Source organism: Pomacea canaliculata, linkage group LG2 (assembly GCF_003073045.1).
Source record: "Pomacea canaliculata isolate SZHN2017 linkage group LG2, ASM307304v1, whole genome shotgun sequence".
Lineage (NCBI taxonomy): Eukaryota > Metazoa > Mollusca > Gastropoda > Architaenioglossa > Ampullariidae > Pomacea > Pomacea canaliculata.
In genome coordinates, this window is record NC_037591.1 from 10,910,643 (window position 1) to 10,934,237 (window position 23,595).

The 23,595-nt window shown below is 41.8% G+C and overlaps 4 protein-coding genes across 9 annotated transcripts in view; 1 reads left to right on the top strand and 3 right to left on the bottom strand.

Annotated features, from left to right (window-relative positions):
• Positions 1 to 23,595, top strand: part of LOC112556361 (dual 3',5'-cyclic-AMP and -GMP phosphodiesterase 11A-like) — a 101,746-nt gene that overhangs the window by 56,996 nt on the left and 21,155 nt on the right. For all 5 annotated transcript variants that reach the window (XM_025225307.1, XM_025225305.1, XM_025225306.1 and 2 more), the window contains 2 exons: positions 21,848 to 22,006; positions 23,278 to 23,367. In XM_025225307.1, the coding sequence (XP_025081092.1) occupies positions 21,848 to 22,006; positions 23,278 to 23,367 (249 nt within the window). The remainder of the gene's footprint in view (positions 1 to 21,847; positions 22,007 to 23,277; positions 23,368 to 23,595) is intronic.
• On the bottom strand, positions 176 to 3,120 carry LOC112556367. The gene is made up of 5 exons (XM_025225315.1): positions 2,756 to 3,120; positions 2,490 to 2,557; positions 2,277 to 2,395; positions 1,158 to 1,220; positions 176 to 884 (listed from the first exon to the last, which is right to left on the bottom strand). Exons 1-5 carry the CDS (start codon positions 3,011 to 3,013, stop codon positions 427 to 429), a joined length of 966 nt encoding a protein of 321 aa, XP_025081100.1. The 5' UTR covers positions 3,014 to 3,120; the 3' UTR covers positions 176 to 426.
• Positions 6,424 to 15,613, bottom strand: LOC112556364 (short-chain collagen C4-like). Of its 2 annotated transcripts, none has more exons than XM_025225312.1 (5): positions 15,243 to 15,613; positions 14,973 to 15,037; positions 7,409 to 7,527; positions 7,177 to 7,239; positions 6,424 to 6,893 (listed from the first exon to the last, which is right to left on the bottom strand). In XM_025225312.1, the coding sequence occupies exons 1-5, from the start codon at positions 15,462 to 15,464 to the stop codon at positions 6,439 to 6,441; spliced, it is 924 nt and encodes a 307-aa protein (XP_025081097.1). In that variant the 5' UTR covers positions 15,465 to 15,613; the 3' UTR covers positions 6,424 to 6,438. The 2 variants fall into 2 exon arrangements, with proteins under 2 accessions (XP_025081097.1, XP_025081096.1); XM_025225311.1 differs by lacking the exons at positions 14,973 to 15,037; positions 15,243 to 15,613 and adding exons at positions 7,765 to 7,835; positions 7,992 to 8,445.
• Positions 9,403 to 11,787, bottom strand: LOC112556368. The gene is made up of 5 exons (XM_025225316.1): positions 11,473 to 11,787; positions 11,220 to 11,281; positions 11,004 to 11,122; positions 10,440 to 10,502; positions 9,403 to 9,882 (listed from the first exon to the last, which is right to left on the bottom strand). Exons 1-5 carry the CDS (start codon positions 11,695 to 11,697, stop codon positions 9,425 to 9,427), a joined length of 927 nt encoding a protein of 308 aa, XP_025081101.1. The 5' UTR covers positions 11,698 to 11,787; the 3' UTR covers positions 9,403 to 9,424.

Here is a 23,595-nt window from a genome sequence, read left to right on the forward strand (position 1 = left end):
CTTCAGTGCACCCCGGATGTTGAACCTTCAGAGTGTGAATAGAAATTACGTCAAACGTGACGCAACCTCCATCCGTCATTTTTTTTCGTCGGTAATGACGCAATTGACGCAATTTAACTCATTGAAACACACACAAAATGTAAACAACAACACAGAGAAGGTCAATAACATCTTATGTATTGCATGAAACCTTTATTGATCCATTGATGTAGTTTCAGGTTCAACCAACAAAAAATAAAGATGTTGTAAGCATCTACGTCAGGCTGAATGCCAGAGGCGACCTTACGTCACGAGCTCACGTGGAAATGCTTTATTCACGTAGAGAAAAAAAAAAAATAACGCACGCACGGACACACGAGGGAGACAGGGTTAGAGAGTCACCTCTACTCTCCTATTAAAAACCGCATTGGTGTAACTGAAACCTTCTTACTTGGAGCAAACGACACAAACAACCACTCTATGCTCGATATAGGGAGGACATGGCAGACTGCCACAGACGTAGGCTGTGTAATGAAGCATGGCGCCGTTCTGATCGCCCCCAGAGCCCTCCGTGTAATTTAGACTAGAGTCGACACAGATGTACTCAGTTCCTCCCGAATGGCTGGGGTAGCTTGCCATGATGTACCCAGAATATTCAAAAGTCCACCCTGGATAGCAGGTGTTCCTGGCTGGGAGCATGAAGTACGACTCCCGTGAGATGCGACACACGGCACAGGAGGGAGTGAGGTCACACTCCGGCTCATCACACGTTTCGTACTCAGCGCCGTACAGTTTGCCATTCCCGTATCTGGGAATAGTGTGGCCGCCAAAGTTCGGATCATGTGGCAGACATAGGTAACTAGTTGCTGATCCTACATCGTTAAACCACGATCCTCCAACGATACCTTTAATTTTTGAACAGGAACATCAACAACAGAAGAGGAATTGGCTAACGACATAAGTGCCTTTAAAAAATAATAAGTAAAAAATTAAAATTAATCTGACAACTTCACAGATAATAAGAAAATGCAAAAATAAAACCCCAAAAAAAAAAAAAAAACCCACACAAACAAAAAAAAATTCATTTTTTATCCATTAGTCTAGTAGAGCAAAAGTTGTACGTGAGTAGATTTTCATGATCAAACAGCTTAAATTCAATTCATTTTTTTAAGTTATACCTGAGTAGACTGTTTCCGCCGAGCCGGGACATATGCTGTTCCCCCAGCGCACGTAAACCGTACCTGACATAAGAATGAAAAATGAATGAATTAAGACAGGGATGCCCAACCTATGGCCCGCGGGCCATATCCGGCTCACGACGCGGTGCCATCCGGCCCGCGAAACTTCTGCCCACAGTGCAGGAAATCGGCATGTTAGTAATAAAAAAAGACCTAAAAAACGAAAAAAAGGGAAGAAGAAGTATTTATCCCCACGTAGGGGCGTTTCCCAATCTTTTTTTCGATGGACGAACATTTCGATTCAGTGCTCCGACTTGGTGTCTCTACGATGAGGCCGGACATTCAGAAGCTGGTTTCGGGAAAACAACTTCAAATATCCCACTAATTACTATATAATTAATGGTAATTACAACTTGTTTCTAATAAAATGGTATCTGCTCTATTTTTTTCTTTTTTTGTATTTTTGCGGTGAAGCGGCCCGTGACACGCATGTCGGAAATGTGTATGGCCCACAGGCCGAAAAAGGTTGGGCATCACTGAATTAAGACATCAAAGCCCTCAAACTGACACATGTCCACAAAAATTTCCCGAGATTTGCTTCCTTGTTCCGATTTTTTTATCATTCGGTGTGTTTTGGACTGAGCGTATCTTTTTCTGGTGTTGTAGTTTATCTCCCTCCATCTGTCCTAATGTCTGTCCTGCCTTTAGTCCTCATCTCAGTCTAGGCTTCCATCAACACCATCAGTTGTTTCTTGCCTTCACTAAACTGGCGTTCAAGTGATCGCTAAAAGGATCATTAGAATGAAACTAATGTTAAATTGAGCAGCCTTCTGTTACCTGCTACAGGTTGTTTTTAAGATTAACTTTCAGAGGCGAAACGAGCTGCACGAAAACACTAAAAAACCAAAAAACCCTCTTTTTTCCCCCCATCTAGATATTTCTATTCCTCATTCTCTTCTTCCCCAGACAGTATTGCTGGTCTACCTGTCTGCCCTTGTATGTTTGTACGAATCGGGCTGTATAACTAAAAAAAAATTAGACTATGATAATGTCAAAAAAGAAGAAAAGGGAGGAAAACTGATAGAGAAAGTCGATTTTATAATCGTGCCTCGTCCTCACCTGTTCTCTGCTGATCTGCGACAACTGAATTCTTCAAAGCCTCAATGTTGGCCTCCGCCAGATTCAGTCTTTGTGTCACCTGAGCCACCACAGGCTCCCAACTGGCCGTGTCGTCTGACCTTCAAAGATTAATGTGAACCTCACTTTCGATGCCATTGTCTTACACATCTACATCTTATGATAATGGAATAGACGTAGTTACTGAAATCTTACCTTTTTTCCAGGTGAGATTCCGGTTGACCTGCTATAGTCCTGTCTACAGCCACATCTACTTTCAGTTTCTGAAAGTTATTTGAAGAGCATATATTTAGTAAGACTAACAATTAGCTCTTTCGTCCTCTCTCGTTTCCTCTTTCTTTCTTTTAAAGGTGGAAGTTGGAACACATTACATATAGCACAAACAAAAACTCTCGATGAAACTTTATCTGTCAGTGTGCAAACCATTTTAAGAACCAATAATTTTCTACTGACATTTCTACCTCATGAATAGTATCTTGCTCGGTCAGTCTTTTTTGCTCCTTCTCCACTAGTTCAAGTCTCTTTTCCATTGTCTGCACTAGTTTGAGTTTCTTGTCCAGTTTCTCAGCTAGTTCTGTCAGCTGCCTGATGGACGCGGCCATCAGGTCCAGTCTGTAGTCTTGCTGCTGGTCCTTGCTGCTGTCCATGGATTCTTGCAGGCAGAATACAAGTGGCAGCGCACCAGCCACCAAGATCAGCGACCACCACAACATGTTCATCACGAGGACTGCGGCGAGAAAGACGATATTCTGAGCGTCAGACAGTAGTGACTCTCCGTCTCTCCAAGCATTAAAAATAATCACTTCACATCAACACTATTTCTTGTTTTACTTTTGTGAAGAGGAATACCTCTCCAGAGGCAGCAGACTATACTGGAAGGTCAAAGTGTTATGAGATAAGACAAGGGTCATTGCTGATTGCTGTGGTGGGAAGGGTCACCTGCCTTATGACGCCCCGAAATCTCTCGTTTTTTAAAAAAAAGAGAAATGGTTGCCAAAGTCTCAGACTGCTATGCATTCAGATCACATTAAGTTTTTGCAGGAACATGTTGACAAACACTTTGTGTGTGGACATTGTAAAACTTGTCACGTGAAAAGCTTCAGTGTAGCCCGGATGTTGAACCTTCAGAGTTTGAATAGAAATTACGTCAAACGTGACGCAACCTCCATCGGACATTTTTTTTTTTCGTCGGCAATGACGCAGTTGACGCATTGAAACACGCAAAACATGTAAACAACAAAAACAGTGACCTTCATGATTATCAGATGTATCTCCTGAAACCTTTATTCATCCATTGATGTAGTTTCAGGTTCAACCAAGAAAAAATAAAGATGTTGGCAAAGTCCGGCTGCACGCCAGAGGCGACCTTTTGTCACAAGCTCACGTATAGATGCTTTATTTACGTAGAGAGAATAAAAACCAACGCACGCACGGACACACGCCGTGAAGGACAGGGGGAGGGGAAGGGAAGGAACTGAGGGAAAAAAAAAGGGAAGGGCAGAGTAGGAAAATAGGTAAAGACGGTAGGGAGGACAAAGAAAATAAAAAATAAGGAGCAGGGTAGGGAGGGAAAGGTAATTAAGCAAAAGGAAAAGGAAGAGTAGGCTAAGGGATGGAAGGGAAGACAGAAAAGGACAGGTAGTGTAAAATATCGGCGAGACTTCCGTTCTAACGTACGTCCTTCGTCATGTAAGGTAGATAATTGTGTTCAGAAATGCCGAAACTATCTTATTTATTAAGTTTTTCTTCTAAACTACGAGCTGTATAGGCCTTTACATTTATTGTAAGCGCTTTGTGACAAAGAGTGACCATCAGTGGCCGTCAATAGGCGCCATAGTAGGTAACAGACTCAAGTCGCGATCTTTCTTCCAGAACCAGATGTGATGGAAGTCGAACGAGTAAGCCAAGAAAGTGAGAAACCCTCGAAAAATCTCATAAAATCAAAAGGAAGTCTTAACAGCGGATTCCCAGAAGCCTGTAAAGTTCATTTTGTTGTCGCAGACAAGACCACTCTTGTCATTGATGCCACGTCTGCGTCAAAAGTAGTGAAAGGGTCAAAGTTTTCCATCTTTTACATCTTGCAACCTTGTGCAAGAACCTCTTGCGTTAGAAAAGAAATGTTAGTGTCAGAAGTCCAGTTCCATTTCTTTTTGAAACTTTGACAAGATAGTCAAACTTAAAATTTCTATCAGCGTGGCAACATTTATAAACATTCATATTATTCGATGTAAATACTTCGTGAACATGAAGTAATTCTGTCTCAGTCTCACCTCTCGCCTGCATTGACCAAAGTCTTTGAATGTCGGCTGCGGCAGGTTGAGTCGTTGTGTCACCTGATCATCCCCCACCCTGATGTCCCCAAGCTTCCAGCTTCGTCTGACTTTCAGAGATAATCAGTGTTTCTTCCTGAACTCGACGGACACTTTTCCATTACATAATTGCTGTCGCGTCTGTGATAACATCTTCCTCAGGTAACAGGACTCCGGTTGTCCAGTCATCATCGTTTAACAGCCATACTTTCGTCGAACACTTTTATATGACCATAATGACGAAGATAATTTTTGTGTGAAGGGAATACAGTTTCAGTTGTTCAATCGTTATCCTGTCTACACCGGATGTACTCCAGTTTCCTGGACGATATTAGTTTAAACGTCTAGACAAGAAATAGCCGTTCTCTTCTTTCTTTTTTTTCTCACTAATTATTTAAATTTGTTGTAAACATCATCCCCACTAACCCTGCTTAATAGCGATGGTCTATGTCCACATATAAATAAATGTCCACATAAATAATTGAAATCAAAATCTTTATACGGATTCATGAAGTACAACATCTTACGAAGTTCATCAACTAGTATTTTACGGACCTGTAGTCGTCGATCAAAAATTTCAATAGTCGAACTCTATCTCGTGAATAATCTTACCTTATTCGTCGGTTCTTTCGTATTTTTCCATCAGCTTGTCTCTTTTCCACCGCCTGAACTTGTTCCACTTTCTCGACTAGCTCCGACAGCTGCCTGAATGACCTGGTCATCTGTTCCACACTGAAGCCTTGCTGCTGTCCCTTCTGTCAACAGATTCTCTCAGACAGCTGACATGTGGGTTTCATAAGACATCAACCAGAACAACCTCATAATGGCAAGGATTAATCAGTGAAAAGACAAACCTCAGACAACATTTGTCATTTGCCTGGAATGTAATCATTTTAATTGAAACCAAGTTTTGTAGGGAAACCTTCTAACGGCAGTTGATGTCACAGTTGGACGATAAAATATTAATCAACCACTAAACTTTTCTCATTCCCTAATTTATCAAAAACAATTCAGGAGGGGTGATTGGGAGGGGGCAGAATGACTATTATCACAAGCTCATCCCCTCCTACAGTAATTGGACAACAGACGCATAGATAACAGTGATAGGTTTATAGTTCCCCAGAGTCAGAACAGAACGACATCTGCACTCTTTTATTCCGGCGACAATTCGCCCATAAACCAAATCGCGAATAGGACACCTTTGAGTGAAGGCTTTCACGCAGCTGGCATCCGTTCCTGTGTTCTTTTTTTGTTTTTTTTTTTTTTTTTTTTTTGTTTTTTTGTTTTTGTTTTTAGAGGTAACCATCATGTAATGTCTGATGTTATTTTGATATGGCAGATTAATGAATTAATTTCGTGAAAGGGATTTTGGTACGCTTTCAAATGCCAACATAAAAGTCACATGAAACAGCATACAAATCCCGATATAATGAATGAAATAACAATAACTTTATCAGCGCTAAGTGCCTGCTTGTAAAGTGCACTAGAGGTGTATGTCAATATTCAAGCTGGAACACTTCGTGTTTTTACACAGACGAGAAAGTTGTCGAGTAGTGATGGCTTATGTGAGGTGAGTAAAATAAATTTAAAAAACATAGTTAATGTCACATACATCTTTAACGGATTTGCCGTTCTGTCAGAAGTTCATGTTGCCTCTGCAACGCAATGTTTATCGGGTGGATGGTACTCACTACAGATGCGTTAGTATGTGTGTACGTGTCCGAGGAAAAAAGCCATGTAACAGGGGTGTCATCAGACGGAATAACAGAGGCGGTTACACGCTAGCTCCCTCATACAATTAACAGACAAAAAACACGATATATTTTATATCTTATTTATTTCGAGCAAACGGCACACAAGACAGTCTTATCATTGACATAGGGTGGACAGGGCAGACTCCCACACGCATATGCTGTGTAATAAAGCAAAGCGCCATTTTCATCTGCCTTGGTGCCGAGAATGGAACCTCGACTGGAGTCGACACAGATGTACTCCATTCCCGCATAACCAACATCATTGGCCATAAGGTACCCCGAGTACTCAAGTGTCCACCCTGAGTAACAGGTGTTTCTGGCTGGGAGCATCATGTGAGACTCCCGCGCGATGTGACACACTGCGCATGACGGAAGCAGCTCACACTCCGGCTCATCACAAGTTTGATACTCAGTGCCGAAGAGTTTGGCATGGCCGTTTATAGGAACAACGTGACTGTCGAAGGTCGGGTCGTGTGGCAGACACAAATAATTCGGGGCTGCTCCGCTGTCATGATACCAGGAGCCACCGATGAAACCTACCAGCAACACACGAATGAAAATGAATCCAGCAGTAAAGACGAATAAAGAAAATCTGCGAACGAGTCACTCATTCCTTTTAAGGTCGAGTTGAGAGAATTTTTTCTTATGACTGGATGAAGCTCATTTCCAGAAAATATCTCCGCATAATCACAGCCAGTGGGAGAGATGGGGTTAACTACCGGATGCTGTAAGGTCTGAGAGAGAAAGTAACTAAAGGTCTATATTTAGCTGAAGCATGGTAGAGATGCATCTTAAAATATTTTGCCCAAACAAATTTACCTGAATAGACTGTTTCCGCTGAGCTGGGACATTCGCTGCTACCCCAACGCACATATACAGTACCTGATGAAAGACAGATAAGTTTAATAACAGTAAATGGTTTTAGTGCTTTACACTTAGTTTTTCTTATACCTACCTACTTTTGTTTTCTATTTTTTTCTTTCCTTCCATTTCCCCTTTTTCCCTCTGTGTGTGTGTCTCTCTCTCTCTTAAAGTTATATCTCATTCTCACCTCTCGCCTGCTGTTCAGCGATGTCGGCATTCTTCAAGGCCTGGATGTTGGCCTCCGCCAGGTTCAGTCGTTGTGTCATCTCAGCCACGACAGGCTCCCAGCTGGCGATGTCGTCTGATCTGCAAAGTTTGTCAGTAGATATCTGTTCACAAAGGTGTCTGTCAGCCACACAGACACTCAATATTTCCTGTGCAGACTTGTATACAATGCTCGTATAACATAACTCTCTACGTTGCCTTATCAATACCAATACAGGGCAGGACCCTTATTTTTGAGTTGCCCTTACTGGTTCATCATCATCATCCATTGTCTATCATCCATCATCACGAAAATTGACAAGATTTCTGTGGTCTTACCTTTTCTCCAGGTAGAAAGATTTCGGTTGTCCATCTGTAGTCTTGTTTATTGTCTCTTGTACTCTTGTCCTCTGTAAGTCATTTTATAATGTTATTTTAATATCCCACATCTTAAGGGCAAACATACAAAGAAACTACCTCTTTCACCCTCCCTACACCTTTCTCACACTCCTTCCTTTACACCCTTATAAACTCATTTAATTTTGATGACAAGTCATTTCACGAACCTGTAGTTTTTGATCGTCCATTTCAAGAGACAAGCTTTGTTCCTGGAGGATCTTGTCATGCTCCTCAAGTCTTTCTTCAAGTTTTTCCAGCAGCTTCAACTTGTTTTCCATTTTGAGAATTGGTTCAAGTTTCTTGTCCAGTTTCTTGGTTAATGTTTGAATGTTCTTTTCTTGATCCTTCAATCTCTTTTCCAGTCTCTCTACCGTGTCAAGTCTCTTGTCCAGTTTGTCAGTTAGTTCCTTCAGCTGCCTGATGGACGCGGCCATAACTTCCAGGTTGAATCCTTGCTGCTGTTCCTCACTGAAGCCAACATCTTCCTGCAGACAGGCGCCATGAGGCAACAGATTTGTCACAAAGACCAACAGCAACCATAACTTGTCCATGGCTATGGTGTACCACAGAAAGACACTGGTCTGAATACTACCAGTTGTAAAGAATTAGATTATGATCCTATTATACTTGCACGACAGAACAGTCGCAAGATAAAACTATGAAAGACCTTGGGAAAGTGTCATGTGCTTTATTCTGCCTCAAAACATTTTCTTTTCCTTATTTAAATTTATGTCAAAGTTTTTTTTAATCTCTCAATCTTTTTATAGACTCTGTACTCTCACACTTCCATGCTTATTACACTTATTACATTTTACACTTTAAGAACTGCAACAAGAACTCATGTTATTTTTGCTACTTCATATCGTTCAAACACGCATGATAGTAGTGTTCTTTAGTTTCTTACCTGGACTCTTCCTCTTTTAGACCATGTCATCAAAAGTTTGTATTTAGAGAAAAGATTAACAACACTAAACCCAAAGTTCCATAATTGTTGTTCTGTTTTCTCTCAAGCCTGTACTTTAAGTAACGATAATTTCCTTCTTCAAATTTTACAAACTGGATAACTAGCATACTTGCAGCACCAAAAACATATATATATATATACAAATCAGTAAATAAACAAGAAGAAAAACATATTCACAACTGTCGTACATAATATTTTTAGGTGAGTCAGTGTGAGAATATTTCAGAGGAAGATTTGTTTCATGTTTAGAGTATCGGCGAAAAATAGGTCCATTAGTGTGAGGGGAAAAACTAATCAAGATTTGCTGTCGTTCTCGAGCGGCCTTCTACGTGAGGGGAAAGTCAAAGAAGCTCAAAGGGGAATAAATCTGGGGAAAGTCGGTCAAAATGAAGAGAAATATATAACAACTTGCTCGTTAGTCTGTCCCTGCTGTCCCTGCATAATGAAGTATAGTGAGTGGTTGTGGACATGCGCAGTGTCTGATGGTGAGTAATTGATGCTCACCCAGTGAGTGCTTGTTTCCATGTTAGTGAGTCTGTCCGTGCCTTTGTGTATGTGTAGCTGTCTTCATGAAACTCTGTCCACCCAGTAAAGAATATTCAGGAAGCATAAAGTCATTATAAACTCAATATTTATTTATTTTGAGCAAACGGCACACACAACGATTCTGTCCCCAATGTAGGGAGGACAGGGCAGACTGCCGCACTGATATATTGTGTAGTGAAGCATAGCACCGTTGTCGTCGGCCTTGTTGCTGGGGATGTAACCCATACCGGAATCGACACAGATGTACTCCATGCTACCCGCGTAGCTTGGAGCATTGGTCATGAGGTACCCGGAGTACTCGAGAGTCCACCCCGGGTGACAAGTGTTCCTGGCTGGGAGCATGACGGAGGACTCGCGTGGAGTGTGACACACGGCGCAGGTGGGCGACAGGTTGCACTCCGGCTCATCGCAAGTTTCGTACTCCGCGCCGTAAACAAAAGCGTGTGCGTATCTAGGGAGGGTGTGGTTGGTGAAGGTGGGGTCGGGTGGCAGACACAGGTAATTCGTTGCTGCACCTGCGTGTGCGTACCAGGATCCACCGACATAACCTTCAGTTTAAAAACAAACAATCAAACACGGTCAAAATCTCAGAGAGGGATATTGTAGGGAACGATGGGGACAGAGGTCTTCTATGGAAATTAGAAGTTAAAAGTTAATCACTCCTTTTAAAAAAATGGTATGGGGTTAAGAGCTTAACATTTATCCAAAAATTTTCCTCCATGATAGTCATGCAAAAAAGCTTATTTCTTCCAATAAATGGAAGCTGGAAGAAGTACATGCTACATTTTTACTTTCTTATTAACCAGGCCTCCATAGTACATGTGTAAAATAGCAGATTAGCTAAGGCGTGAAGGCGAATAACATGACTTACTTCTAGTTTATTCCAACAACTAAAATGCTAGATGGGAAGCATACTTGACCTTAGCAACAAAACCTAGGAAACAAAACGAAAAAAGATGGTGCACACTTTCCTAATGCGGGTGTAAGTGAATTTTTATTTTTAAAAAACTTAATTGTTAGTATTTAACATTCGATAAATTTTGCAGCTGAACAAGCCTTACAGGAATAAACATCAGAAATATTTAATATAAAAAAATGAATGTACCTGAGTAGACTATTTCCGATGAGCTAGGACATGCGTTGTTACCCCATCGCACATATGTAGTTCCTGATGATGAGAGAGTTATGCAAACATTAATAGCTTTATGACATTGAACTTTTTGTCTTTCTCACAACCTTACAACCCTTTCTCAAAGTTTATAACCTTTTCCTCTCATAAATCCTTTCTGTTTCATAGCTTTAGAATCCTCTCTCATAACTTTTCCTTCATTTCTTTTCGTTGTTTATTTTTTCTAACATTCCTTTCCATCCACGCTTGCTCATTTTATTCATTCTTTTTTCTAATTCAATGGTGGTTTATGCCGCATTTTCGGTTTGTAGGTTGATGTGTCGGTCGCCTATTCTCAGAGAGACCAACAGATAAATAATATATCGGTGCTGTCAACTACATTTTAGGACAAAGCATTGCACGATTATTTGAAGTGACTTTATCATTCATTCCCGTATCCTCTTTTGGTAACCCACAGAAAGAGGGACAGACAGAAAGAGGGACAGCATGAAATAAATAAGAAATCAGAGACTTGTGTTCATTGTTGTATTCCATTCTCACCTCTCGCCTGTTGTTCAGCTATGTCGGCATTCTTCAAAGCCTGGATGTCGGCCTCCGCCAGGTTCAGTCGCTGTGTCACCTGAGCCACGACAGGCTCCCAGCTGGCGATGTCGTCTGATCTACAAGTATCATCAGTGAATGTTGATGAACACAACGGCCATGTTTCAGCCAGAGTTTGGAAACATTATTGAAAGTGTGAATGGTCGGTGTTCTTACCTTTTGTCGAGAAAGAGAGACTCTGCTGACTTCCTGATATTCGCATGTGTCAACGCAGGCATCTGAAAGTTATTTTCTGATTCTGTATAGTCAAACAATAGATTATGTACAAGTTCACAGGATACGAGGATAGTTAACCAAATTCTTTCTCACCTACTCACGAACGCTGACACACCGACGCAAACACACTCACACACAGAGAAGGAAAAGTAGAAGGTGAGACATGACATTTATTATAAGCAATTGTACTGACCTGCATTCTCCCTTCTTCTCTATCAAGAAACAATTTCATCTGCTGAATGATCTTGTCGTGCTCGTCCAGTCTCTTGTCCAGTTTCTCAGCCAGTTCCCTCAGCTCTTTGATTGACGTGGCCATGAGTTCCAGACGCTGGTCCCTACTGCTGTCCACAGACAAGCAGAAGACATGTGGCAACAGGTGAGCCACCAACACCAACATCCAGCACAACTCCATCTCCATGAATAAAACTTTGGAGAATATTTACACTGAATGTCACAGAATGTGGACACTGTTTGGCGTCTGTGTAGTCGAAAGTCAGAAAAACTGTTTCACGATTGCATAAAAGTCTAAAGGTTTATCTGATTGTAAGAGTAACGGTCTAAGGTCACAATTTTTTGCTTACTTTGATTGGATAAAACAAGAGATAAGAAGACGGGACAGACTGTCGTCCGGTTTGATGGGAAACTTGCCATGTGCCTTATCGCGACTCCTGGCATCAACTCAAGTTGTTTAAAGTACTTATTAACTGTTAAAGCACGGAAACATACTTTAATTCCATCTTCATTTTCGTGGCTATCCCGTCAGCTATTTATAGAAACCTCTTGTTTGGAATGCACATTAACTTTTGCAAAAATCTTAAATACTTTTCAAAGTCTTCCTGAAGCAGAAAGTTTGTGGATCATCATTGACCAAATCAGTTTTCTACATTAGAAACATGAGTGATTCGTTGCTAGTCCTGTAAAACCTGTGTTTGCGAGTAACTAAGCAAGTGTGACGAACCACAAGTCGATGGAGGAGTGTCAAAGGTCAGATCCCTCAGGCTGAGAGTTTTCGTCCTGCACGTGACAGGAGAGTTGAATCGCTAGGAGCAAGGGTGAGAGTTGGTTCATCAACTAGTATTTTACGGACCTGTAGTCTTCGGTCAAACATTTCAATAGTCAAACTTTATTTCTCGAATAATCTTACCTTACTCATCGGTTCTTTCGTATTATTCCATCAGATTGTCTCTTTTCCACCGCCTGAACTTGTTCTACTTTCTCGACCAGCTCCGACAGCTGCCTGACTGACCTGGTCATCTGTTCCAGACTGAAGCCTTGCTGCTGTCCGTTCTCTCAACAGATTCTCGCAGACAGCTGACATGTGGGCTTCATAAGACAGCAACCAGAACAACCTCATAATGGCAAGGATTAATCAGTGAAAGAACAAACCTCAGACAACATTTGTCATTTGCCTGGAATGTAATCATTTTAATTGAAACCAAATTTTTTGAGGGAAACCTTCTAACGGCAGTTGACGTCACAGTTGGATTATAAAATATTAATCAACCACTAAACTTTTCTCATTCCCTTATTTATCAACCACTCAGCTGATCTCCTTCCCTTGTTTTTCAACCACTCTCTGTTTCCATGCTTTTCTTTCCTTCTTCCCTACAGACCGTTCTTAGCCGGACAAATATTATCGAATGTTTACTAAGTTTTGCAAAGTTATATGTGAAGGTCACAGGAAACAAAAGGATTTTAGGTGAATGCTCGGAACATTAAAACTTTGGTCAACATGCTAAGACTAAACTTATAATCGAGGGCTTAACACGTCCGGACTTTGCCCATGAGAGAAGTCTTTGTGTCTCACGTTGTAGTCCTCCATCAAGTCCTCATTTCCTCTATGTAAGTGCATATTAAAAGTTAAGCTCGGCTTCAGTCTAGTCTTTCTGTTTGACTATGTCATGAGTTGTAGCAGTTCCCGAAAATGCATAGCCGCCTTTACTGTTTGATAAAACAGATTTTTTAACGTGCACCCTGAACTCCTGCAACTATTCTACACGTCATCGTGACTTTTGACCTAGTGTCTGATGGTGAGTAATTGATGCTCACCCAGTCAGTGCTTGTTTGTATGTTAGTGTGTCTGTTCGTGCCTGTGTGTTTGTGTTTGTGTTTGTGTAGCCGTCTTTGTGAAACTCTGTCAGTAAAGAACATTCAGGAAGCATAAATTCATTATAAACCCAATATTTATTTATTTTGAGCACACGGCACACACAACGATTTTGTCCCCAATGTAGGGAGGACAGGGCAGACTGCCGCACTGATATATTGTGTAATAAAGCAGAGCACCGTTGTCGTCGGCCTTGTTGCTGGGGATGTAACCCATACCGGAATCGACACAGATGTACTCCATGCTGCCCGCGTTACCAAAATGATTGGTCATGATGTACCCGGAGTACTCGAGGTTCCACCCCGGGTAGCAGGTGTCCCTGGCTGGGAGCATGACGGAGGACTCGCGTGGAGTGTGACACACGGCGCAGGTGGGCGACAGGTTGCACTCCGGCTCATCGCAAGTTTCGTACTCCGCGCCGTAAAGTAGAGCGTGTGTGTATCTAGGGAGAGTGTGGTTGGTAAAGGTGGGGTCGGGTGGCAGACACAGGTAATTCGTTGCTGCACCTGCGTGTGCGTACCAGGATCCACCGACGTAACCTTCAGTTTAAAAACAAAATAGCAGATTAGCTCAGGCGTTCATTCCAAGAACTAAAATGCTAGATGGTGAGCATCCTTGAGCTTAGCAACAAAAACTAAGATGCAAAACGAGAAAAGAAGGTGTACATAGCTGTAAGTGAAGTTTTATTTTTAGAAACGTAAATGTTAGTATTTAACATTCGCTAAATTTTGCATCTGATCAAGCTGTACAGGAATAAACATCTGAAATATTTAATATTATAAAAAAATGAATGTACCTGAGTAGACTATTTCCGATGAGCTAGGACATGCGTTGTTACCCCATCGAACATACGTAGTTCCTGATGATGGGAAAGTTTTGCAAACATTAATATTAATACCTTTATTACATTCGACTTTTTGTCTTTCTCATAACCTTACAACCCTTTCTCAAAGTTTATAACCTTTCTCTCTCATAAACTTTCTTTCTGTTTCATAGCTTTAGAACCTTCTCTCATAACTTTTCCTTCCTTTCTTTTCGTTCTTTTTCTAACATTCCTTTCCATCCCCATTTGCTCCTTTTATTCATTCTGTTTTTCTCTTTCAGTGGTGTTTACGACTCATTTTCGGTTGGTAGGTTGATGTGTCGGTCTCCTATTCTGAGAAAGACCAACAGATAAATAATGTATGGATGCTGTCAACGACATTTTAGGACAAAGCATTGCACGAAGATTTGAAGTAACTTTATCCTTCCCTTCACGACCTGTATCCTCTTTCGGTAATACACAGAAAAAAGCGACAGAGAGGAAGAAGGACAGCATGAAATAAATAAGAAATCAGAGACTTGTGTTCATTGTTGTATTCCATTCTCACCTCTCGCCTGCTGTTCAGCGATGTCGGCATTCCTTCAAGGCCTGGATGTTGGCCTCCGCCAGGTCCAGTCGCTGTGTCACCTCAGCCACGACAGGCTCCCAGCTGGCGATGTCGTCTGATCTACGAGTATCATCAGTGAATGTTGATGAACATAACGGTCAGCTTTCAGCCAGAGTTTGGAAACATTATTGAATGTGGAATTGTCGGTGTTCTTACCTTTTGTCGAGAAGGAGAGACTCTGCTGACTTCGTGTCTACAATCATATGTGTCGACGCCGGCATCTGAAAGTTATTTTCTGATTCTGTTTAGTCAAACATTAGATTATGTACAAGTTCACAGGATACGAGGATAGTTAACTAAAGTCTTTCTCACCTACTCACGAACGCTGACCCACCGACGCACACACTCAAACTCACACTCACACACACACACAGAAGGAAAACTAGAAGGTGAGACATGACATTTATTATAAGCAATTGTACTGACCTTCATTCTCCCTTCTTCTCTATCAAGAAACACTTTCATCTGCTGAATGATCTTGTCGTGTTCGTCCAGTCTCTTGTCCAGTTTCTCAGCCAGTTCCCTCAGCTCTTTGATTGCCGTGGCCATGAGTTCCAGACGCTGGTCCCTCCTGCTGTCCACAGACTTTAAGCAGAAGACATGTGGCAGCAGGTGAGCCACCAACACCAACATCCAGCACAACTCCATCTTCGTGAATATCAGAGATACTGACGATACTCTAAACCTTGGAGAATATTTACACTGAATCCCACAGAATGTGGACACTGTGCTTGGCGTCTGTGTAGTCGAAAGTCAGAAAAATTGTTTCACGATTGCATAAAAGTCTGAAGGTTTATCTGATTGTAAGAGTAACGGTCTAAAGTCACAATTTTTTGTTTACTTTGATTGGATAAAAGGTGAGATAAGAAGACAAGCCAGACTGTTGTCTGGTTTGATGGGAAACTTGCCATGTGCCTTATCGCGACTCCTGGCATCTACTCAAGTTGTTTAAAGTACTTGTTAACTGTTAAAGCACGGAAACATACTGTAATTCCATCTTCATTTTCGTGGCTATTCTCTCAGCTATTTATAGAAACCTCTTATTGGGAATGCACATTAATTTTTGCAAAAATCTTAAATACTTTTCAAAGAGTCTTCCTGAAGCAGAAACTTTGTGGGTCATCGTTGACCAAATCAGTTTTCTACATAACAAACATGAGTGATTCGTTGCTAGTCCTGTGAAACCTGTGCTTGCTGGTAAATAAGCAAGTGTGACGAACCACAAGTCGATGGAGGAGTGTCAAAGGTCAGATCCCTCTGGCTGAGAGTTTTCGTCCTGCACGTGACAGGAGAGTTGAATCGCTAGGAGCAAGGGTGAGAGTTGGTAGGGAGACTTCGAGGAAGCTCGTAAAAATCAGGACAAATCCTAACAGCCAATTCCCCGAAGACTGTCAAAACTTATTTGTTGCCGGAGGAAAGTCGGCACAGACTGTTCCTTTTATTGTCGCCACCTTTGCGACAGAAGCACAGAACGCAGCAGCGCGGGCATCCAACGGCATCTCGTCTGCCGCGGACAGCAGCGACTCTCAAAAACACATTTCGGGAGAAGGAACTGTAAGTTCACACGTCATCGAGAAATCACCAGGACTGGCTCTTTCTTGGTAGTCTTCTTTTCATTCTTTTTCTCTATTTTCTTCCATCCTTTTTGTCTTTCATTTTTTCTGTCCTTCTTCCTTTCTTCAACACTTGTTTGATTTTTTTTAGTGGGGGTTAGGTCTTCCTCTTTCACTGTCTTTCTTTGTCTCTCATTCATTCATTCATTCATTCGTTCGTTCATTCATTCATTCCCAAATGAGCAGAAGCAGAGCCCCATTCTCATCCTCCTGGCTGCTGGCGTAAAATCCGCGACACGGATGCACTCCATACCATCCGGAAAGTATGCACAATTTCTCTGTGGAAGAAATGAAAGACATACAAATCATATGAATGTCCTCATTTCATAATCTCTTTGAAGTTTTGTCTTTTGTTTGTTTATTAATGGTATTCTCGATCTAGACCTGTCACTAACATTGAGTCAATCGGCTGCTGATTCTCATCGTCTACCACTAATTATATTATTATGATGATTACTTATATGATTATTTATATTACTTGGATGTACCGTGTTTTACCTGAGTAGACTAGCTGAGCTGGGGAACGAACTTTGACCCTAATGCACGCATACCGTACCTTTAGAAGAGAGAGAAAAATGTTAAAGATTATGCTTGCATTTTTTCATGTTTAAGCGGTGGTCTGCGTGTCTGATTGTTCGATGGTCGGTCCTTCCGTTTGTTTTTACTACAGAATATTGAATTTATGAGACGGTTCAACTGCCGCCGCTATTCGTAATTAAATTTTTTTGCACACGTTACTGCATTTTCTGGCGTGGTTCTGTCAAACCAAAGAGACGAATGAAAAAAACACGAACACCAGCGACCATCACAACTTGTTCATCTCGAGATCCAACCCGGCAAAGACTCTGACTGGAGTACTCCCACTGGTCGCCTTAAATCTTTGGACACAAATTACTTATCTGGGAAAGTGGATTTCTGTATGTTAGAGGCAAACCAGAGCTCAATGTTTACAAGCATATAAACCATACAGTGATAAAGCTGAAAGGTTTTTTTTCATCAGGGAATGCCTTCTGAAGGGCGTTTGACCTTCTGCTTGAGGTCAGGAGGATCAGATGCTGGAGACTGTATCCTGGCTGGCTGCCAAGTGGTCACGTTCGCCATCAAACCATACAATATTTTAAATTCAGAAATGCTCGCATGAGCTTGTGACCCAGCCTTTTCTGTTTCCTCCAATATCTCTTTCCAGTTCACTTTTATCTGCCCCTCATTCTCTCTCTCATTCACACACACATTTCTCTCACTCCCCCTCTTCCGATTTTTCCTCAACTCCTCCATTTTTTCATACCCACTTCTTCCTCATTTACTTTACATGGTAATTGCATGCCAATAATATCAGGAATTAAAGCTGATCAAAGGAAAGAATAAAGATTACTAGATTAACAGGATGCTTATTGTCAATCGTCTGTAAAGAAATTTCGCCAAATAAAATTCTCGTTTTTTGTAAAGTTATATTTCCTTTTGAAGGCCAAAATCTTTAATTGCATTACTAGTTAATTTCATGGGTTTGCTTGTTTGTTTGTTTGTTTGTTTAGTTCGATATTAAAGAATATTTGATTATTTACTATAAACTAGAATCTTATCGTTTAGCCAGTACCCATCATGCTGCAGCAGTTGAGAGTTTCATTGTAGTCATCTGTGTGTGTGTGTTTTACAAAAATTCCGATTAATCTCAAGTAATGGCATTTCGCGGTGAAAAGGGGAGAACACTGCCTTCGAGAATTGTCTTCTACGAACGCCTTGACACGGAAGCTGAACACCAGGGGCAAGGGGAAGGACGTGGAGAATTGCAGGACTGAAAAAAGTTGTTAAACACCAGACAGGAGTCAACAGCGGACTCACAGAGGATTTCTGTAGTGCCCTCCCCTTGCTGCTTTAAGCTGAGCTCTTGATTACCTCTGCGCTCTCTACGACAGAAGTAGCGAAAGTCGTTGCCCGGACACCGAGGGCGGAAGTGCTGCATCTGCACACAACAGCAATCCGTCCCATCCACCCTCTTCCCTCGAGTATTCTGAGAAAACACTGTTTATGCGTCATAACTGTCTGCTTCTTCCGCCACACATCAGGGCGTTGGGGGAAGGTTATGTGACCCTTGACCTGAAGCGGAAGAGTGATAAAACAGCAAACAGACCTAAAGACGACACCACAAACGGATGAAAATGACGGATTGGACGGTGGAAGCTTCATGTTTGCGATGAAGACGTGGACTGTCTTTCAAAAGAAAGGGCGTGTTATTGGAAATAATAATAATAGAGTGGACAATCAAGACTGCCGGACTAAGGTGTTGGAAGTAGCGAGCAACCATCAGAAGACCCAAACAGCTGCAGACTACATCTTTGTCCATCGCAGAAAAAGATCAAAGAAGACCCTGGGCAACGACAGACAGTAGTCACGGTGTCTATCGCAGTCTTAGAAGAAGGTCGTGTACGTGCTTTGTGCAAGAAAAGTCCAGCCACAGACCTGACCATCGACGAACTCACAACAGAAATTTCCTCCCGTCCATACAGGGGTGGGGCTACATTAGGGAGAAAGAAGTCCTCAGCGATCCTTTATAGTGCAGGATGGTTGGAGTGAAAGGGTTAATGTCGTGCGTAGGCGAGCGAGGCACCGCTTAGGCCCGAACCAGCGACTCAAAGATCAAGTGGCTCAGGAATTGGTCCAACGACGTGACTTAGCCATTAGTGGAGACGACGACCAACTGCTTTACCCTCAGACCCCGCCATTAGGAAAACAGGCGCCATAATCCATCACAAATGTCCGACCTCCCCGGAACTCCCTTCCTTTCTCTCTCCACAATATTGCAGACGCTAGCATGGACTTCGCGGTGTCTGCTGGGAAGAATTTCAAAGACAAAGTCGCGACAGATGAAAACATGTAAACAAACCTTTAATAAACAGTAAAGCTTAATATCGTACTACTGATTATGTGTCTTTGAGAACGCGTCTCTCTCTCTTATTGTTTGTGTGTTTGTATTTGCTTGTATTTGTGTTTGTTTTTTTAATTGTGTTTGAGTTTGATTTTTAGTTTGTTTTTAAATTTGTTTTTTTAGCTTGTTTCTGAATTTATTTTTGAGTTTGTTTTTGAGTTTGTTTTTGAGTTTGTTTTTTTGAGTTTGTTTTTGTGTTTGTGTTTGTTTTTGTGTTTGTGTGTGTATGTTTATGTGTATATGTTTTGTGTGTATGTTTGTGTTTGTGTGTGTGTGTATGTTTGTTTGTGTTTGTGTGTATGTGTGTGATTCTAATTTTATTCTCTACATAACTAATTAGCACTCACACTCTGGGCGTCCACCAAGAGGATCAGACAAACAAAGGGAGATTACTGTGCATATACTCAACGGAAGTCCCCCGCAGCTCTAAGAGGATGGAAAGTAGCGAGGAGCCTAGTCCAAGACATCCACTTTATGCAGCGAGCACAGAAGCTCAATTAAAATGGCGAGAGATCAGCGGGTCTCTGTGGGAGGATGGTGCGGCCTAAAAAGCCTCCAACGAGCATGCGCAGAGGCTTCTTTTCCCTGCTTCTCCTGCTTCTTGGCACGATGTACCCAGCAATTAATGCCCACGGCGGGCATAAACAGGGGCAAAAAAAAAGAGAGAAAGAGTATGTTGGTGGTGGAGGAGGGAGGTAGTAAACGGCTCATAAAAGACGATCTGGAGAAGTGAGTACACCAAGGGCACAAATGAGTTCGCTTTGGTTTAGTTCCAAGACTCGCATACGTAGGCGGGTGAATGGAGTGGTTGTCGTCGTGTCCAACACCCTACAGGCACTTAGCTGTCCATTCCGCACACCCTAAGTGCTGGGCTAAAGAGGTTAAGGTCGCCACAGGGGTCACGGTAGACAGACCGAAGATTGTCTACGAGAAAATCGCATTAGGGTTTAGACAGTTGGAATGAGTTTTGTCGAGAATACACTTTGAATACTGTCGACACATCAACCGAACACTGTCTAGTGTCCATGTTATTCGGCTTTACATCTATCGTTGTTTTTTTATTGGTTTTTCATTGTTCTTTTAAGAAGACATTTCTAACTGTGGTCACTGCAGCAGGTTAGAGAACTGCCTGCGATAGCCTCTTGAGTCAATTCTGAACTTTTAAATAGTCTACTAGTGTAAAAAAAATGGTTTCTTCAAACGCTTCAGTAGTAGTTGTTGATGAAAATAATCCCATAATTATTTGAAGAGAAAACCATTGTTTATCTTTTGTGCAAAAAGAAGGATCGGCACAGAGCCAATGGAGGTGTATTCAATTCTGTTTGTTTCCTTGATTTGAAACACGCTAAACATAAGAAATAGAAGTAGAGTTAGTAAGAAGTAGAATTGCCCCTCCCCCTGCACCGCACATTGTATATAATTGAAAGAATTTTATTTACATGTGTATTTGAGACGTGGAAGGTAGGTGGGTGGAAGAGTGAGGAATGGTCAAGTGAAAAGTTTAGAATACGAAACAAATTGGACTTCACATTACGGTAGACGGGAAAAGACCCAGGCCATTAGAAAACCCCAAACTCTAACACCCCCAACACATAACGAACTTATGTGAGGTTCGCTTCTTCTCCCAACGGGACCAGGAATACAAATGGCGCCGTCTGGTGGTTGACACTGCAATCCGTTAGGTCCGTTCCTTCGCGGCTCCGCCAAGTTTGGTGACTTCTGCTTCCGGAGTGAATAGGTGGAGGTCTCTGAGGGATTCTCCAGAAATGAAAATATTTTGTCAAATAACGATTTCCAGCATCTGTCCATATCAGCAACTCGAGTTAATCAATCATTTCTGTTCTGCCAGAACCCGGATGTTTTAGTATCAGGCCAATAATGTTTTGGTAGATGACCTGTCATTAATGATGCCAGATTGTCAAGATGTAATGCTCGGGGAATAAACTGCTGGATTACCTAGGATGGTACAACAATTGTTTTAGAAGACTTATCGGTTGGATTTTAACATTGGGGACCAGCTCATTGGTCGGATTTTAATCGAAAACTTTAGGGACCATCTCGGACGAGAGTCTCCAATGCAAACTACATATCTTTATTGGACAATGGCAGCAGACCTGCGGTCATTGTCCAATAAAGATATGTAGTTGTATTGTCTGATATAATGTGTTCTGGGAGAGAGGATGGCTGTCATTTTGAAATGTTACCAAGCTACACAGGTGGTGTCACAATATCAATAAATGTGTGAAATGAAGCGAAGGGTTTTGAACTTACCTGATAATGTTGTGGAGACATAAAGTGTGGATGCTTCTGATTGTTTAAAACACAAGTCAACAATTTACCGATTATTCGTGATTGAACTGGATATTGCACGTGCATCTGTGTTTGGTGCCTAACGCATTTTACATTGATGATTTTCAAACAGATATATCAAATCTTACATGGGAATACATTGGGGGAAAACACAATCAGACTTTAAGTCTTTATTGGTGTTTCAGGACCCTCGCTACAATGACGAGATTGCCCAGATGACAGGCTACAAAGTGGAATCCCTCCTGTGTCACCCCATCAGAAACGCCGAGGACGAGATTGTGGGTGTGGCTCAGCTTCTCAACAAAACGACTGGAGATGGCTTCTTCAACCAAGATGACGAAACGGTACTCATCCTTCTCTGCTTTTCTTGGATGATGTGGTCTTCCTGTCTTGGCATCAGTAGAGAATGAATGTCTGGTGCATGTAGTCGAGCCACTCCTGCTTTTTGTGGTGTGTGTGTGTGCGGGCATTGAGGGAAGAATGAAATTTGTGTTTCATGCAGAGCAAGAACCGAAAGGCAAAGCAGATGGCGCTGTGAACAGAGCCCACAGGCACCGACACCTGGAGTAGTTATTACTGTGGCTGAGTCAGCTGCGGTCTGAAATAGCCTCGTGTGGTTTCATAATCCAGAATAATGAAGGATATCAACAACAGCTGCCTACAATAAACTAGACTGTAATCACCTTAGCTGTCCCTTGTTCTCATTTTCTGCACGTCCACCTTCCACAATATTTCCATACATTACTGCGGTGGTTATACAGGTCACGTGACTACATTCATGTCTGTTTACAGTCGTCCTGCGTTCAGCAAACGTTCAAACACATGTTCCGGTCCCTTTTACAGATCAGGTGTACCTAACAACGATACCGTGTTATCTATTGTCATTCACCTGCCATCTTGCCTGCCTGTCCATTATCGGTGATGCAGATAGTCACTGCTGAATAGCGGATGCGATCGGAAGCTCAGTTCCGGTTTGTCTGGTGCTTCTTCAGCAGATGTGGACGAAGGTTTTAGTTTTGTCCACGTGTTATCCGAGAGGAGAGTGGCTTATCCGATGGGTAATCATCGATGTGATGCCGGGGTAGAGATGAAGCTGGATGCGGTTGACAAACCGACTGCGTGATACCCAGTCGTAACGATCAGATACTTTTGTTTGTGGGACTTCTGGGAGGTTGAACGGGTGGTGCCGTTAATAATGTTTCCCAGTAATTTTTTCATGGATTCACTGGCGGAAGAAAACGAATAAAAGAGAGAGATCCCGTTGATGCACGATTAGTTTAAATGCTGACACCGTAACGTTTTTTGTAGCCTTAAAAAGAAATATATTTTTTATCACCGATCTTTAGTTTCTAAACATTGAGAAATCTCTTTGAGAGCTTTATTTTTCAAACCTCCATTAGTATCATTTGTGATGTCACAGTTCTTGTGGACAGGCCGTGTGTTTTCCTCTGTCTATCATAATGCTACCCTAATGGGGGACGCTCCACGGCACCCGAGGGTAGTCTCCAACATATCCACCGCCCAGAATATCTGAGGATCGCTTGATCTACCCCGTTATACTATGAGTTCAGCGAACATTATTATGGGTATAATTTGTTTTTCATATATGTTTCAGCTTCTGGCAACATATCTGACCTTCTGTGGTATAGCGATATACAATGCTCAGCTTTTTGATGCTTACAGCAAGGAATATGAACGAAACAAGGTATGGTTATATGGCTTTTGTAGAGCAAAAGATCTGGAGTGGTGTGTAATAGTTGTAATAAATCTTAACCTTGCTCAAAACCAAATTGGTCATTAAAAATAATGTTGTTTGCTTTTCGTCAAGACCGAGATATCTGACCAATCGAAATTATGACTTTCTCTCACGATCGTACATTAACACACATTACTTTGGTCTATTCCTTGTGAAGGTACTTGGCTCACCTGCAAA

What these genes read in the sequence shown, in the direction of transcription:
- LOC112556364 (XM_025225311.1), bottom strand. Translation starts at nt 8,375, where the DNA reads ATGGACAAGTTATGGTTGCTGTTGGTCTTTGTGACAAATCTGTTGCCT. An exon ending in TGGACGATCAAAAACTACAG is followed by an intron (nt 7,836 to 7,991) that starts GTTCGTGAAATG and finishes AATGACTTACAG; the next exon opens with AGGACAAGAGTACAAGAGAC. An exon ending in TCTTTCTACCTGGAGAAAAG is followed by an intron (nt 7,528 to 7,764) that starts GTAAGACCACAG and finishes CAAACTTTGCAG; the next exon opens with ATCAGACGACATCGCCAGCT.
- LOC112556368 (XM_025225316.1), bottom strand. Translation starts at nt 11,697, where the DNA reads ATGGAGATGGAGTTGTGCTGGATGTTGGTGTTGGTGGCTCACCTGTTG. An exon ending in GAGAAGAAGGGAGAATGCAG is followed by an intron (nt 11,282 to 11,472) that starts GTCAGTACAATT and finishes AATAACTTTCAG; the next exon opens with ATGCCTGCGTTGACACATGC. An exon ending in AGCTGAACAACAGGCGAGAG is followed by an intron (nt 10,503 to 11,003) that starts GTGAGAATGGAA and finishes TCTCATCATCAG; the next exon opens with GAACTACATATGTGCGATGG.
- LOC112556367 (XM_025225315.1), bottom strand. Translation starts at nt 3,013, where the DNA reads ATGAACATGTTGTGGTGGTCGCTGATCTTGGTGGCTGGTGCGCTGCCA. An exon ending in AGCAAGATACTATTCATGAG is followed by an intron (nt 2,558 to 2,755) that starts GTAGAAATGTCA and finishes AATAACTTTCAG; the next exon opens with AAACTGAAAGTAGATGTGGC. An exon ending in GGCGGAAACAGTCTACTCAG is followed by an intron (nt 885 to 1,157) that starts GTATAACTTAAA and finishes CAAAAATTAAAG; the next exon opens with GTATCGTTGGAGGATCGTGG.